Source organism: Tachypleus tridentatus, unplaced genomic scaffold, assembly GCF_004210375.1.
Source record: "Tachypleus tridentatus isolate NWPU-2018 unplaced genomic scaffold, ASM421037v1 Hic_cluster_2, whole genome shotgun sequence".
Lineage (NCBI taxonomy): Eukaryota > Metazoa > Arthropoda > Merostomata > Xiphosura > Limulidae > Tachypleus > Tachypleus tridentatus.
Genome location: NW_027467782.1, coordinates 41,364,215 through 41,381,242, shown reverse-complemented (window position 1 = coordinate 41,381,242; position 17,028 = coordinate 41,364,215). Strand labels below are relative to the sequence as shown.

At 31.3% G+C, this 17,028-nt stretch overlaps 1 protein-coding gene across 1 annotated transcript; it reads right to left on the bottom strand.

Moving 5' to 3' along the window:
• Positions 1–340: 340 nt before the first annotated feature.
• LOC143242290 (RNA polymerase II-associated factor 1 homolog) lies at positions 341–15,937 on the bottom strand. Its single transcript, XM_076485652.1, has 5 exons — positions 15,080–15,937; positions 8,799–8,865; positions 8,380–8,481; positions 5,491–5,596; positions 341–493 (listed from the first exon to the last, which is right to left on the bottom strand). Exons 1-5 carry the CDS (start codon positions 15,117–15,119, stop codon positions 341–343), a joined length of 468 nt encoding a protein of 155 aa, XP_076341767.1. The 5' UTR covers positions 15,120–15,937.
• Positions 15,938–17,028: the final 1,091 nt, after the last annotated feature.

Below are 17,028 nucleotides of genomic sequence, written 5' to 3'. Positions count from 1 at the left end.
ATCTCCAGTAAAGAACTATCTACATCTATTTTCTATAAAGTTGAACATACAACTCCTAACAAGGAGTTTAAACTCTCTGTAATACACCTTAATGCATGTAGCTTGAAAAATTAGTTCCATACATTGGCACAACTAATGGCTTTCAGTTTTGCATCAGAGTATCTCCTACCTCAGAATTCTGGGGACCAGTAGTTATATCACAGTTTCAAAACCACTCACTACTATATAGTGACACCACCTGCATTGGTCATATAATGGTATGGGAACCAAGACTGTCCCTTCAATGCTTTAATAGTTACCCTTCTTATTGTTGTAATGACAAGTAACACCTCAAGTTAGATCACAATCTTTGGAAAGCTCCTGCCAGAGCTCTTTTAATGTGAAGTACAACCACAAGGAAATCATCATAAAGTATATGGTTGTTGTCACTGCTGCTGCAATGTATTTCAGAATCTGGATTTTCACTATTCGGTAGACAATCCATCTGCTTTACCTAGTGAAAACGTACAAGGTTGTCCTCATACAGCATTGTAATTCTAAATGTGGATATCTCTAACACATTATTGAAATTCATAAGCCATTTAAATGATATATGGTTCATTTGAATGGTAAACTTTATACCATACAATCAGTGATACTATGGTTTGACAAATACAAGATGACAGTAGTTAATTCTTTGTATACACAGGATAACATGTTATACTCCATCCTGACAATGCTGCTATGATTAACTAGAATATTTGTTAACAATGAAATCCCATTAGATTGACTGAACAGTTTGGATAGTCAACCTAAAATTTACTTCAGCTGGAGAAATTGCACAATATTCTTTCTCACAAGATGGAGCTGTTCTTACTGTTATGATCCATAAACATTCCAACCCCCCCTCAAAATGTGACTGAGAAATTCAAAGAGTACATATAAGCACATACTATTCTGCACATGTACTTCAAGCATGCTTTCTTTACCTATTGAAAACCATTGATTGTATACTGTAGTCTACAAAAAAACACTAAAATGTTATCCATATAAATGAGACATTTATCCAACTCTAATCCTCTGTCAAACTCTCAAAATGGCAAGTACATTATGCAACCCAATGGTACAACAAAAGTTTATAAAAACTTTTAATCTGGGAGCAGTTTTACATCTGCTCTTGTTTCACTAGCAAGTTCCTGGAAGGCAAGGTGTAATGCATTAGACAAGTGGACATCTTCCAGTATGTACATGAATACCCTATTTTTGACCAGATTCACACTAAAGATTTAACCACATACACTTACCTTCCACCAGCTAGATACACACATACTGTTTACACTTACTTAGATACTTCCACTGACTATGTAGCCATGTTACTGATATTGATTCAGTTGGCTATAAGCTATGACATACATGTTGGAAAATTTATTCAATATTTACTATGTTCTTGTTACTACAACGAGCCCAAATTATCTGTACAATGTCACAAATAGTGATGTCAGATATTTAGGTACCCATGGATCTGTCCTTGGTCACAATGCATCTGAAGCAACACTAGCAACAGTTTATTCTAGTCATTTCCATTGCATTCAATGAGTTGATAATTATTTTAGCAGCAAAATGAATAGCCATTTCCCTGTAATTACAGATTAGTACTTGACACAAAGCAAGCCTTTGGTGTTGTGAACAAATGCAGCTTTATTTATGGGACAAAACAATGTGTTTCACATATTGGTTCCACTACCACATCAAACAGCAACTACACACTAAACTGGCTTTTTAAAAGAATCTGAAATACTACTTATAGATTGAGAAGTAATAGTGCTCCTTTCTGAAGATATTTATGCTAACATGTTGGCACTGGATTGTTTCATTAAAAGGCCAAAGCTTATTTCACAGGTCATGCCAATTTTAATTTCCACAACAAGTCTAAACCTTAGATACCAGTGCCTAATTTTAGATTAGAGACAACCATATTCATCTCTTAGAGTAGTGGTTTTACTTGAAGTACCTGATATAAAGAAGAAACAACTAGAGTTCTGGAGGATCCTACACCAACCAAAAAATTCACTTTCTACCAGTGTAAGTTTATCATCATATAATAAATGCCATTCAGTCCTTTATGAAACAAACTGATCACCATATATCTTGAATTCGAATTGACTCCTATACTCCCCAACTCAATACCCAAACTCCAACATGGACATCATTAATTTATGTTGTGGCTTTATATGACTTCCTGTGACTGTTGTGGGATTTTATAGAATTGCATGTTCTCCCTCTCTTACCTTACACAATTTTACAAATAATTCCTCTCAAAATGTGCATTTAGTTTACTGTCAAAGTATGGACTTCATCCCTCTTGTTCAAAAAAGTCACCTAGAGATGTGGAGAAGAAACACTTCATGCTGCTATGAAAAACTAATCATAGAGGCTCTGAAAAGACCAGAGTTAAAATTCAGATGGTATTGGTGGAAGGAAAGTCTCGTTTCGAGTTCAAGCATTTTGAGATACTGGCATTTCTAATGGTTAATTTGACTGAAGGAATATTAGCAAAGCTACTAATGGATACTTTTTCCTCAAGCATGGCATCCCATGGTTTTATCTGATGGACTCTTGATGAAATGGTCCATGAGTACACCCTTGAGATGTAAAGCTCATATAGTGGATCTCTTTGGTGCTTGGTATAGTCATGACTGATCCACAGACAGCTGTGATCTCTGAAAATTATTCTGGTTGAATCGTACCACTGAAACTACTGATGTAGGCTTCTTCCTTACATGTGAAAAAGCTTGATATAACTACTGCAAATCTAGTTGACACAGAAATGGTAATTAGTGCAAGTAAAGCTATATGAATATCCCCATACATTAAAGGAGGGTGACCCTTAAAAGCTTATAGAAAATGATATCACTGACACTTGCAGCTTCCATAGTGAAACATGTAATCCAGTTAGAAGTAGCAGTCATTTATAAAAAACAGTCAACTTCTCTTGAAGTTTTGCTTTTGAGTTCTGAACTTGGTTTGAATGATGATAGTTCATTTCTTTATGAAGCCAAAATGTTGGGACAACCTGTGATAAAATTCCCACAGTTAGTCATTAGGCTACTCATCTTCTAAATGTCTAGTTTGATCAATAGCTTGACTGTTTAGGCACAGCACAAAAGCATTTCTGATTTGTTCATTCAAATGGTGACCTTCTTGAAATGTTTACCCTTTCTATACTGAAAAATATAACTGATATCCCTGTCCTTCACTTTTACAATGAAATATTTACTTAAATTGCATGAGAACAGTATAAAGTTCTAAGTAACGTATAAAGATTCTGCATGCAACAAACAATATAATTTGACTTATTAGTAGTTTTTTGTTTTTAAAAATTTCAGAAGTTTTATTGTGAGACATTATTTTGAAAACAATTAAAATATTTCCCATTTACTTCAATTTTCAAATTCTTTAATTGTTGTTTTGAAAGTTCCAATTTATAAAGTAGCAAACAAAAAGATTTTAAAATAAGTATAGTGTAGTGTAGAGATGGGTGTTAGAGTAGTACAGAAACAAGGTAACGGTTGAATAACAAAACATACAAACTTCCTACACAAGTAGCTATGAGTTAATATTACAACCCTCCCTTGTATGTAAATTTTCTAGCATTGCTATCTGTACATCATAATTTAATTTTTGTAATTTCAGTTTTACTTTTCCAATTTAAAGCAAAGATAATATATACATTTTATTATATAATAAATACTTTACAAAATGTTTTATAAGAATGTAGAATACTTAAGCAAAAGATATTACAATGAAATCTTCTTGAAATTTCAAAGCTGCAAATTCAAATATATCACATATAAAAACAAGATATTCAAGAAAGATAAATTTCACCCACTTTTTTTTGTTATTTATTGACAGAAGTCATTTTATAGGATATTAACCAGTTACTCCTATTTAAAATCAGTTTTAACATATGATGCCTAAAAATCCTTGAAAAAAGCACCAGTTATAAAATGTTGAGTAAAAAATATATTTTACTAAACTTGTTTCTCATCACTCTGAAATATGGTCTCCATCCTTCAGTCAGCACTGATAACTTCAAAAATGAACAACTAACATTTTAGTTGCAGAAGCTATACAACCTATAGAAAGTAATTCTGAAATTCCAAAGTATTTCCCTAGAAGTTTGTTTTGTTGGGTTTTTTTTTTGTAATGCAATTTAACAACAGGTACATCAAAGCAGTTCACAAAACCTCATTGAGTTAAAGTATATTAAAGTATTGTAAATATCTTGAGAAAATATGAATAAATGTAGACAAACAGTTAGAAAAATGACCTTTAGGATGTATTATGTCCTGAGAGAGGATGCCTCCCACAGTGCAAGTGTCCAATGGACAGTGGAACACATGCAAAAGACTTGTGTATCATCCACCATCTTGAAAACATGAGAATTCTGATCAAGGATAAAATTCTGCTGGTGATGAGAACCAGATATTTTTTAAGGTGTACTATTACTGGGATTTACATCAGATGTGTGTGTATTCTATTGTTCTAACAGAAAGCTCAGAACTGTCAGAAAGCAAACAACTGTTTAAAAGAGCAACCAATAAATAACCTTAAATCTCAGCAACAAGATCATGAAAAGTTATTTGGCAGATTTGATGCCAAACATTAACAAACCAATCACTGCCCCATAGGGTAGAGGACTGTATATTTTATATAGGCTGTCTAATACTTTCACTTTGTCACTGCCAGAACAAAAAAAGCAAATGGAACAGTTAAAGACAAAACTGTCATTAGGTAATTTCAGTATTATGAAATGTTTTAATTCTCTTGTACTGATTAAATCTTGCTTTTTTGAATATTTTTTATCACATTTGAATTCATTGTATTCAAACAATTCACAGAAATAAACTTATTATTTATTAAAAACTTTATTTGTTAAATATAAGCTGAATTTGACCACAAATATTGTTAGTAAAAAATTACAAATAGTGATGTCATTTAGAAAGGTGAGATTCAAAGGTCATCAATAGATCTTTGTTAAATTTTCTGATTTTTCTTGTGACTTATAGCTAAGAGTAATGACTACCGTAATTAGTAAAGTATCAAAAGAAGTATATAAGTGAATATTAATCAATTGGACAGATGTAGAGTACATATTGAAAAATATTAAATAAGGTATTTTAATGTTATCTCAAAACAACAACTCACAAAATTTTGAAAACTTCCCAACCTGTAAAACCATAAAATAAGATATAAAAAATTATACCACATTATTTAAGCAGAAATGAGATATAATTTAGTAAGTTTGTGCTAGGTTCTTTGCATTTTATCAAGCTCCTCTCATTGAGACAGGACAAAAAGATCAGACTGATATTAACAACATACAAAAAAGTAGAAGGATAAATACATTTACTGTTATGTGCTTGTTGACTATTTTCACACACACACACACATACATATATATATATTAATGTATTAGGAGAGTTACTAAAATGTTATTATACTACTTACAGGTGTCTGGGCATCTTCAAAAGTTTTATTAATAGCATTAATTTGACTTTTCCTGTCCATATAAAGGTTTTTTCTTTTGAACAATTTCTTGACATTGTATCCAACTCTGCAGAAAGGTAGGTAAAATAAACAATAATTGAAATACAAATGTAAAGTGTGAGCCTAATGAGTGTATTGTATGACTGATCAGTAACTACAGTTAAACCTATGTTTAGAGATATTATAGAATAAGAAAACTCTTCAAGAATGTAGTTTTTTTAAATCACAGTAAAATTTAATTTAATAGCTATTTTCACAAATGTTAAAAGACAATTAACTAAATATTAAGAAAAAACAGTGAAGTAGCATATACTAAAAGTATAATTAAGTAAAAACTGCAAGACAGGTATCTCAAAACTCTGATAATACCTAATTAAATTTAACTAATAATCAATATGTTTGGAAAAACATATTTCAAAAGAAAAAAGAATATACTTGAATTTCAAGAATATGCTTTTCTAATGGTTACATTAAGATGGTAAACTGTGTAAAACATTTCAGTTCAATTTCAAATACAAGAAATAGTCTAAGTCCTATGTACTGTATAACCACTTTCAAAAATTATACTGTCTAACAACTAAGAACATTTGAAGTTGAATATTTTTTAGACTACATAAGGCAAGAACATAAAGTGAGCATAACAGATCACAGAAATACCAACCAATTAAATCACTGTTTATATATACCTATGTGCCTCATTCAGAGCTACTTACAATGAAGACTTTTCAGTGTATTTGCTGATCAGATTCAAGAATATTATCAGAAATTAAAAACATGTCAAAAGGCATGTACAGGACATACAAATTTTCTTGGTTGAAATTTACAAGTTTGCTCATTAACCAATTCAATACATAATCCTTAACATGTGGGTGCACATATTTTCAGCTTGCAGCTCTTGTTAGACATATATGCTTGAACAATAACAATACATGTATATGCTGTTATGACCTAAATGTTAGCCCTATTCAACATTTTAAGCTGCTATACTTTCATTACATTTTTTTAAAGTTTATGAATGATTAATCAGATGATAAATGTTAAAACTGCTATAAGATAAAATTTGGCAGACTTTTAGTAATGTGATGCAATCATGTTACCGTATCCAATAATATAAAATTGGCCCATTCTTGGTTGTGTTTCAGTGGACTAATATTTTGTATTATACAGTAACATTTAAACTATTAAACACACACACCCACATTATTACTATTTAGAGACAAGTTTTGAAACTTTTCTTAAAATATAGAACAATAACTAAAGAAGTAAAGCAAACAATTATCTCTTCCAGTTATGACCTTTGAACTTGGTCGCTGCTGGTCATAGATTGCTAAGTTTTTTTTTTAAATTTCTAATGTGGATGATACCAAACAAAATATTTGTAAGGTTTTATATAAACAGTTGAATAACCAACAAATCATAAATAACTATACTGATGCAATGCCAGTCAACAGCCAAAAGAGAAGACCCAGGTAAGTAATATATTTCTTGTTTTTCATGAGTATTCTTCAACTATTATTATAAAAGTAACTAAAATGTATAACAATTAGAAACTTATGAGATCAGGCAAGATTAGGTAAGATAATGAAGCAAAAACATAAAAATTCTACACAGGGTATGCTAGCAGGCAGCTCATGCATTAAATAATTTGATACCAGTATAATGGGAGCTGTTTGTTAATGGAATAATTTAAAACTTATTTGACAGAATTATTAGTAAGACATGATTCAAATATCAATAAAACAGTAAAACATATAAATTGGTGTATACAGTTATTAATTTTAAGATATTTAGGATAAACAAATACAGTTTCCTGTTACAACCTGCAGTCACTCAAGAAAGAAAAAAAAGTAATTTAGATTTATTTCCTGATTTTATTGTGGTTATGAGGTTGGTCAAATTGATCAACCCAGTTTAAAGCTAGGGTAGAGAAATTAACAGCTAAAATATAATGATTTCCTTTAAAAAAAAATCATACCTATTTATGAGATTTCACAAATTATGCAAACCAAATATGACAATTCTAGGATGCATAAAAGTATTTTTAACACTAACATAAAACTCACTTTGAACTCAGAGCAGTCAACACTGACTACACATGTTCCTGGAGAAATTTATTTTAAAAGTACTTAATTAAAAAACTCCAACTTTTATCTCCAAAAGACTCGTAAAATGTACTAATAGTACATGAAATTTAATGAATATATGCTTACATTATCAAAAGTTATTGCATCACTAATCTCTTGGTTACTTTAATGCTCAGAAGTTAAGTGCAGTACACCTAGCCCATATCAAAAGCTAAGTAGTTAAAAACAGATTGAGGACTAGCTTAGAAAATAGTAATGTAAAACATTTAGTACAGCTGTCTAAAGAAGGAAAATATCTGTTACCTTACATGTTTGTTTAATGAATCCAGTGAAAAAAAATCAGAGAAAAAATGGAACACTGTGTTAATGTTACAACAGCTCAAAGTTTTATAAAAACATAATGAAACATGATACATATACCTAACTGGTATGTAAATAAGCTTTAGCTTTTTAAATAAGAACTGACTGTTGTAGAAGAAACTTAAGTTGGAAAGTTGTAATTATACATGCATTCTGATGTACAGAATAATGATCTTGAAGTAACAGAACTTGCTTTTGTATTTAATAATAATACCAGAAGCTAATACTTTTTAAAATGCCAAAAAAAGTAAAGACATTAATTTCATTACACATGGAAAAGCAACAGTCAAAGTTACAAATAATATAAATGTATATAAACAGAATACCAAAAGCATTATATTACACCCTAATTTTTCTTACGCACAAGTAAATATACTCCATTTTCAGGACTCGTGTATACACTTACTTTGTTTCAGTTTTGTCATTAGAAACTCCATATCTGTTGAACTCTGTAGAAATGTACTCAGTTTTCTTCAGCCAAGGTACAGCTTTGTTGTGATGTCGTGATCTAGGCACACAATAAATTATCTTAATACCTTTGACTAAATTCTTTCAGAAAATGAACAGTAAGGTTATACTTCAATAATCATTCAGTTTTATCTTTTTACTTAACTTCAGAAAACAAAAATTTCAACTTTTGTCAAGTATTACTAAAACAACAAAAATTCATATATTACTTGTAGTAATGAAGAAAATCAGAAAATATGCAACTGATGGTATCACATGCAAATATGTTGTTATCACATTACTTTTTTTTTACATGATATACCAATGAACCTATATAACAAAGATACTTAAACCAGTTTGTCGATGAACAAAACAAACCCTTTGGAATCTTGTGGTCCAAGGTTGTCTTCTTCAAGAAGCTTTTCATCTTCAAGGTCTAATGATGCTGAAAAAAATAATAAAGTTATGGTTATCACTACTGAAAATAAAAATCATGATGGCTTTTCACCAGTATTTTCTAGACACGTTATACGAATTCAAAATTGAGATATTAATAAGGTGAAAAAAGAGCTTCTTGTACCATTTCACACATTTACAAAGGCAACCATTTTATCCAATTTGCATGTCACTTTTTTCAACTAGCCTCATTTTGATAGTATAATCTAAAACCACACCAGGTTTAGTTATTGGTTGTTTAGTTTTGTAATCATCCTTTCCACTGTATTTCATTTCACCTTCATGTATTGTAGTAAGCAAAGTAACACGACATTTGTCTTTCCATTGAATTGCTAAAATATTTCCTTTCTTCTTAATATCTCCCTTTTTCAGAGGCATGTCTTACTTTCAAAGAGAATGTTGCATAATTCCAGACTTGTGTAATAATTATCAATATATATGACATTTCCATAATTTAATCAATCATTTGCATTTGGTTTTTTGTTATTTCAAAGAGCAAATATCTAAGAATCTTCATGAATCAATCTCAAGTAATGTATTTTGGAAAAACTGGAGTTCCTACAAGAGGTCATTCTTCCAATAATCAACCGATACGTGCTTTTTTTAAATGAGAAATAAGCATTGACAAAGCAAAAAAAAAGTGTAAATTTCCTCAATACTTTGTATCTTTCCATTTCTTACTTCATGAAGTAGAGGGAGTGTTACTTTAATTTTCTTCAGAATTCAAGGATCTCTAAAACTCATAATATGTGTTTCTCACAAAATATGACTCATTATACTTTGATCAAATATAGCAGTAAAAAAAATTCATATTCTTTAGATTCATCCATGAGACAAAATTTATCTGTGAGTCCAGCATTTATACCATCAAAAGAATGAATAAATGGATCCAAATCATGACAATTTACCCACTGGGAACCAATGGATTTTGATTCACTATTTAAATTGCATTTAAAGCTTTAAATTATTATATTTGATGATGATGAAAATTTTTCTTCTTCATTTGAATAGTTACACTATGAAACACAAATTTTGTTCCTGGATAGTATGTATTATTTCTTAATTGCTTATGTTGTAAAAGTATAAAATTCGAGTTTGATTATGTTGAGATCACTTTGACTTAGAACATAGTGGCGAGCACTAGTGCCATACAAGGTAGGTGCACTTATCAGACAAAGAATATGTTGGAAAGGAATCCAGCTTTCATCTTTATGTGACCTTGCAGGCCATGAGAACAGTTAATTTCTTGATTTCTTCATAAATGACACCGACACATCGGAATGTTCATTTGATCTATCTTTTATGTTTCCCATATACCATTCATGATCGTATAAGCATGCCACATATTTCCCTGGCTGATAATTGTCATTGCTATCATCAGACCCTATTTGAGCTGCTGCAGCATCACTTTCACTGCTACTACCAACAGTTACAACTGTGTACACATCATCATCTGATAACCTGCTCATATAGAATGTGTTGGTAGAATAAAGCTATGATGTGACCTAATACCTGCCACAGTTTTGTGTTTTTTCATAGTGCTCAAGTGAATCAAACTTTACACAATTCTGCAGGACTGATTCCTGATTGACAAAAAAGAACTGAATGCCCTGAATGTGGTTCTTTGCCCAATGGTGCATATCAGAGACACTTAAAATTTGATAATTTATTATTTTACACAACATTGAACTTTTTTAAGATAATGTTCAGAGATGTAAGAATATATGGTAAAGACTGATTACAATATTTCAATGGTATTCATAAATTATTTCAAAATTGTATGGATATATCTGCACCCAGTAACACACCTGAACTGAAGTTTGTTTTTTTTCAAGTAAACAACGTATGGTCAGAGGATACTTTAAAAAATTATAACTTAAAAGTAGGTTGAACACCATCCTGATTTTATTTTGTTAATCATATTCAGAGATGTAAGAATATATGGTAAAAATCTGAAAAGGCTGAATAACTGGTGACATGGTCAAACTGTGGCCAGAAGTATGGCTATTTTTAGCTAAATCATAAAAAGTTGCATTCAACTACATTCTTTTACAGGAGATCTAACATACTTTTAACTACAACAATTGCTGATTTATCAACTGATATGTCATAGGAAATTTGTAAACAAAATTCAGCTTTGTATCATATTATGTCTTAAGAGCTATGACTTCTTAAATAAACCAATGTTTTTTATGATTTTTGGTTTTCAGGTGAGTTTACAGCCTCACGATGCAAATCCTCAGAGAGATAAACTTGGTTTGAGACCATTTTTGAATTCTGTGAGATTAATTCAGTCAGTGTAGCACATTTCAGCCTTCTAGCACCATTACTGTTGCAGCTTTAGGTTGCCGAGTTTGCCCGAAAACGAATTTGCCACAAATAAAAAAAAAAAATTAAATTTTACAGTGCTGTAAATCAGAAACTATTAGAGATACTGATCTAATCTTTGGCAATATTTCATTATATAGGTAAATGAGCACATGTGAAATTTTTCGAGGAATTCTGTGGGGTCACCTCAGCCCCTGGATGATTTGACATGGAATGACCCTACAGTTATCTGATCCTCATCTGAATAACAAAAAGTAAAAGAAAGCTGTTGAAAATGCTGAACAAAATCTTCCAAAGATACAACAAGTTGAGAAAATAAGTTAAAAAGCAAGAGGCCATACGTCCAGGCTCTAAGGTAGAAAATGTAGAACAAAGCCGGCCACTTCCTTCACAATAACAGCAATGCTGCATATAATAAAATAACTTAAACAGGAAACTAGTTTTGCATTATATTATTTACAAGCCCAATACAAAATCGACTGCATTAACTTCATTTACCCCATCCTTCTATTAACAAACATTAAAATGTTAAAATTACTTCAGTAAAGATAAAGTTAATACTTATTTGAGATTTAATATGAAATATTAAGGCATATCATAACACAAACAAGAAACTAATTTTCTAGTATATGATTTGCAACAGCAATATAAGAAGAACTGACAGCTATGATCAGAAAACTTTGAAATTAAAACAAATTAAAAAAAAATTCACTTTATAAAAATATTCAGCCTAGATCTTATTTATATACATACATATATTTTTGTTCTTTTAACTGTGAAAGAGATCTTAAGACAGACTTTACAGTGAGTTTTAGCACTCAATTGTTAATTTTATGGGGCTATAAGTATATGTTAGATATTTTAATGAATGTCTTTCATAATAATTTTGAAATATTAATACCTGATTCAAAACATCAACAACTAATAAAATTGCTGTAATAGCAGCTAATATAACACAATTTAACAACCATGTATACACATAAAACAAAAAAAAAAAACCTTAACCTTTCTGGGTAACAAACTTTTAATATTTAAAATAAATATTAACCAAGGTATCATTCAGTTTACTACTTGTCATTAAATTATAACAGTTTCATGGAATTTTGTCTTTCACTTGTAATGCTGGTCAAGGATAAATACAAAGGAACAAAGCTAAACATTTTTATCCTAAAATATACATCATACATATGACATGTTTAGTTGTGTTTTATTCAACCATAGCAAACATGGATTTGTGTAAAATTTAAGAAGAATAAGTTTTATCAGAATGATTATATTTTTATTTCAAAATATAGCTTAGGGTTTATATTTAATTATAAGGTCTATGTTAGTAGACCTTATAACAATATTGGTAGTTTAGCATTAAAACACAGTTGTCAGGGCTAATAAAACCAAGGCTAGCACACTCTCTATTACTGTAGAAAACAAGGTTCTTTTGAGTGTCAAACATTTTGTGTTTTATACTAAAATAAATATAACTGCAATAATTTAAATGCAAAAACAAGTAATTTTGAAAATATTTAATATTTCCTTAAATGTTGTTGTTTCTTTATGCTAAGCTACAGAAATAAGCACAACAAATACTCAGAATAGTTTTTACAAATAACATTATAACTAAGTGTAAGCTTGTTATGAGTGTTATAAATAAACTGATTTGAACTCTGTTATAGAAAAGTATAATATATTGATGTCAAATTAAGTAAATGAGGCCTTTTGACTTTCAAGAACGAAATTAATGCCACATCATAATTAGATAACTATCATAAGGATCACAAAAGCAAAATTTACTTATATAAATAAATCCCCTTCAGGAAGCACTCAAAATGAACCAATAGCATGAGGCATTGTATACAATGGAATAGTACACAGACATACTTGTGGAAGACCACACATTGTTGGTATCAAGATACACTCTCTGTTTATAAAGAGTTGCTAGAAAGAGTGGAAATAAGCACAGTCCAGAATCTGAACTGGCTCACAGAAGTGCTACATGTATAGTGTGGCTAGGAATGTCACACTGTACATGGTTGATAAACTCCACTAAAAAACACAGCATTGGGAATGTGTTATACAGGCCACAGTAAAAGGGTCCTCATGGTCTTTACTTGAAAATCAATGAGGCAGAATGAAAATCCATCAAAGTGCAAATTAATGTTACACTTTACACTAGATATACCCATTGCCTATTGAGATATACCCTGTGCAATCTACATGCAACTATCATATTTTGGAACAAAACCTTTTATTTTATGACTTATAGGTACAATAGGTACTTATTGGAGATTAAAATTTAAAATATATTTTACAATATTTATATCTGTATTATGTATCACTTTATAAAATGTTACATCACATTTATATACATTATAATATACCTAATAAGAGAGTGTACTAATTCTCAGTTGATAACACTTAACCATACCTGCTTTATATCCTTTCTGTCGCATTTACTTTAGAATATTCAGAAGTAAATAAAGATTAAGAATTGGTTAAGCTGCTTAAGCATACCATATCAGAAGACTTACAGTCTCAATATTCTTTTCAAGTAATTAAAAAGGTTTGGATGTGTACATATATATAGATCTTCATTTTAGACAGAACTATTTCCAAAATAACATCACTCTTGCAGGAAAGGATGGATATTGCCACACTGTCTTTAATTGACTCTGATCTCCAGGCCCTGTGAAGGAAAAGATGTTTCTCTCTTTAGATTCTGGAAAAATGCAGCTTCAGTGAAAGCATCATCCACACATTGTTTCTTTACAGACAAAGGAAAACCATGAAGAAGAATGAAAACTAGTAACATAGTCAGTGTAATCCATTAAGACAACACAATAGCAAAAAAGTTCAATAAAAATGAAATGATGTTCACAAAATAATTAGTTGTGAACAAAGATGAGAACAGTTATGTCTGATCAATTCCTCGTAAACTCAAACTTTTGAAAGTGTCTACCAATTTCCAACTTAGAATTAAAATTTAAAAAAATTACTCAAAATTCCCAATGAATTTGTTTTCTGTAAATTTATGGACATCATTTACAAACATCTCCTTTGAAAAACTAATTTTTCCAAATTTATTTCCAATACCAGTGTTTCAAAATCATATACTTTTTCTCTTATACTCCTAGCATTACAACAGTAACAATCAAGTCTATCCTTTTCTACTACTTCTGTACTAACTTACCACACTAAATTTTTCATTTTGTCTTATTCTTTTCGTGTTAAGTTTTCTCTGGCCCTCACCACTGTTTAGTTTTAGTTTAAAACCTCCCTTATAGCTAATAGTCTTAGAAAACAAGCCAGCTGCTACAATATTTAAATGTAAACCACCCATTCCTAAAGCTCCCTTCTTCCGATGAACTTGATCGATACAAGTCCAGTCGGTCTGCTCATCCTTACAGTTTACTTACTAAAACCTAAACCTAACATTTAACCCTAGTAACCTACTTATAACTTCATTTACACAGTTAATTCTTGGTTATATTCTCCACCTGTTCTCCCACACAGCATAATCTAATTATTTTGTCCTCATTTACCAACAGATTATTCTAACCATATATCTTGTTGATAAATCACCTACAACTTCCATATCCTTCTCTGATCCTTTTGTTTTCATTTTCTCCAACAGTTCATATGCAGAATCCAAATTCTGAAATTTGTTTGTCAACATAATAGGTTCATAACAAGTAAATTCATTAATTTTTACTCTAATACTAATAGCACTCTTTCTATCATCCTGAAAGTCACTGTCATATGATATATCCCTTTCATATAAATAAATTATTCACCCTCTGACTACTGCTTTCATTTACCATAATCTACAATTCTTTTCATTACCTCTAAGGTCTCCAAATTTCTACATAAAACTCGTATACCTGCGCCACTAATTTTCTTTAGTACGTAGCGACCTGGCATATCTTGGTGCTTAAGGTACTTGGCTCGTACTCTTGAGCGGCTAAAATGGGATTTACCGACTTTATAACGTCCTTTTGAATGAAAGAATACACACTAGTAAGGATGAAAGAGCGAGCATGTTATGTAACGGGTGGATTCGAACTCCCAATTCTTTGTTAATATTTATCCAATTTTTTCTTTTAATGTCTTGTGGGAAAACACTCATTAAAAAAATGAATAACATATATGTATTGTTTCCTGCATATTTTCTACGACTGTGATTGGACATCCACTAAGTAGAATTCAACAATAACTTGCAAGTAACGACGTCAATACTGATTATACAAAAGAGTATCTTAGCAACGTTAAACATAGAGAAAAGAATTTCGGAAAGGTAGTGAAGAAAAAGAAACCTAAAAAATATTGATATTTCGTCTTATAAAAAGAGAAGTAAGATATTATAATGGAATTAACATTAAAAATTATTATATTTGCTGTCAAAACCCAACCCAAATGTATGAAAAATTTATTTTATCTCTTAAAAATGTGAAAAACCTGTACTATTATATCCAGAAACGAAATAATACAGCAGTTCCTTTACACAACTTGTTTCCAACCGAAAACCCCTCAGTCACTGCTTCTGTTAATTACGATTGGAGAGGCTAAAGCGATACAATTGTATCTGTAGGAAATAAAATCATAATATAAAACTAATACAAATGTCCTTTTAATTTGGGTTGTACGAGTTCTTGATAGGGGCCATTTCCAATGTAATACTGTATACTAGAAAGAAAATTTATGGAAATGAAACCAGCAAGAAATCGTTGTACTGATTCATGATGAGGAAAAACCCACTTGACAAAAATGTATTCTAAAGTGGGCTGGTATTGGTATTAACTGTTTGTTTGGGAATTTCGCACAAAGCTACTCGAGGGCTATCTGTGCTAGCCGTCCCTAATTTAGCAGTGTAAGACTAGAGGGAAGGCAGCTAGCCATCACCACCCACCGCCAACTCTTGGGCTACTCTTTTACCAACGAATAGTGGGATTGACCGTCACATTATACACCCCCCACGGCTGGGAGGGCGAGCATGTTTAGCGCGACGCGGGCGCGAACCCGCGACCCTCGGATTACGAGTCGCACGCCTTACGCGCTCGGCCATGATTGGTATTAACACTAACTGAAATGAAGTACAGTTTGAGTTCCTCTTCCCCCCAAAGTATGTTATGGGTTACTGAATTATGTGAACATGAATAAAAGTGTTGTATCTCTTCGCTTCAAGACAAACAAACACAGCTATTTTATAACAGAAGTTCGAAGTTACTTCTGTTTACATGTTTTTCATAATTTTTTAGACATGGTTTCTAGTCTTTTGTGTTAATTTGGGTGAAAATATTCAAATTAATCAATAATGTTGACCGTGAGTATAAAGCATATATAAGTTTGTTTTTGGTTTTGAATTTCGCGCAAAGCTACTCGAGGGCTATCTGCGCTAGCCGTCCCTAATTTTGCAGTGTTATACTACAGGGAAGGCAGCTAGTTATCACCACCTGCAACCAACTCTTGGGCTACTCTTTTACCAACGAATAGTGGGATTAACCGCCACCTTATAACGCCCTCATGGCTGGGAGAGCGAGCATGTTTGGTGCAACCGAGATTCGAACCCGCGACCCTCGAATTACGAGTCGAACGCCTTAACACACTTGGCCGTGCCGGGCCAAGTTACTCTATTGGAATGTTTTTCATAATTCTTAGACATAGTTTCTAGTCTTTTGTATTAATTTGGGTGAAAATATTCAAATTGATCAAAGATGTTGACCGTAGATATAAAGCAGACATGAGACTGATAAATGTTATTCAGTGGCGGTGTGATTTAAAGATTCCAACTCAATACATTTAACTAACTGATCATTTAGATTTGTAAACATTA

Excerpts from the sequence above, each read along its gene's own strand:
- LOC143242290 (XM_076485652.1), bottom strand. The coding sequence starts at position 15,119 with ATGCCAGGTCGCTACGTACTAAAGAAAATTAGTGGCGCAG. Across the intron at positions 8,866-15,079 it reads AAAGAAAATTAGTGGCGCAG|CATCATTAGACCTTGAAGAT; the intron begins GTATACGAGTTT and ends TATTTTTTTCAG. Across the intron at positions 5,597-8,379 it reads AATGACAAAACTGAAACAAA|AGTTGGATACAATGTCAAGA; the intron begins GTAAGTGTATAC and ends ACCTTTCTGCAG.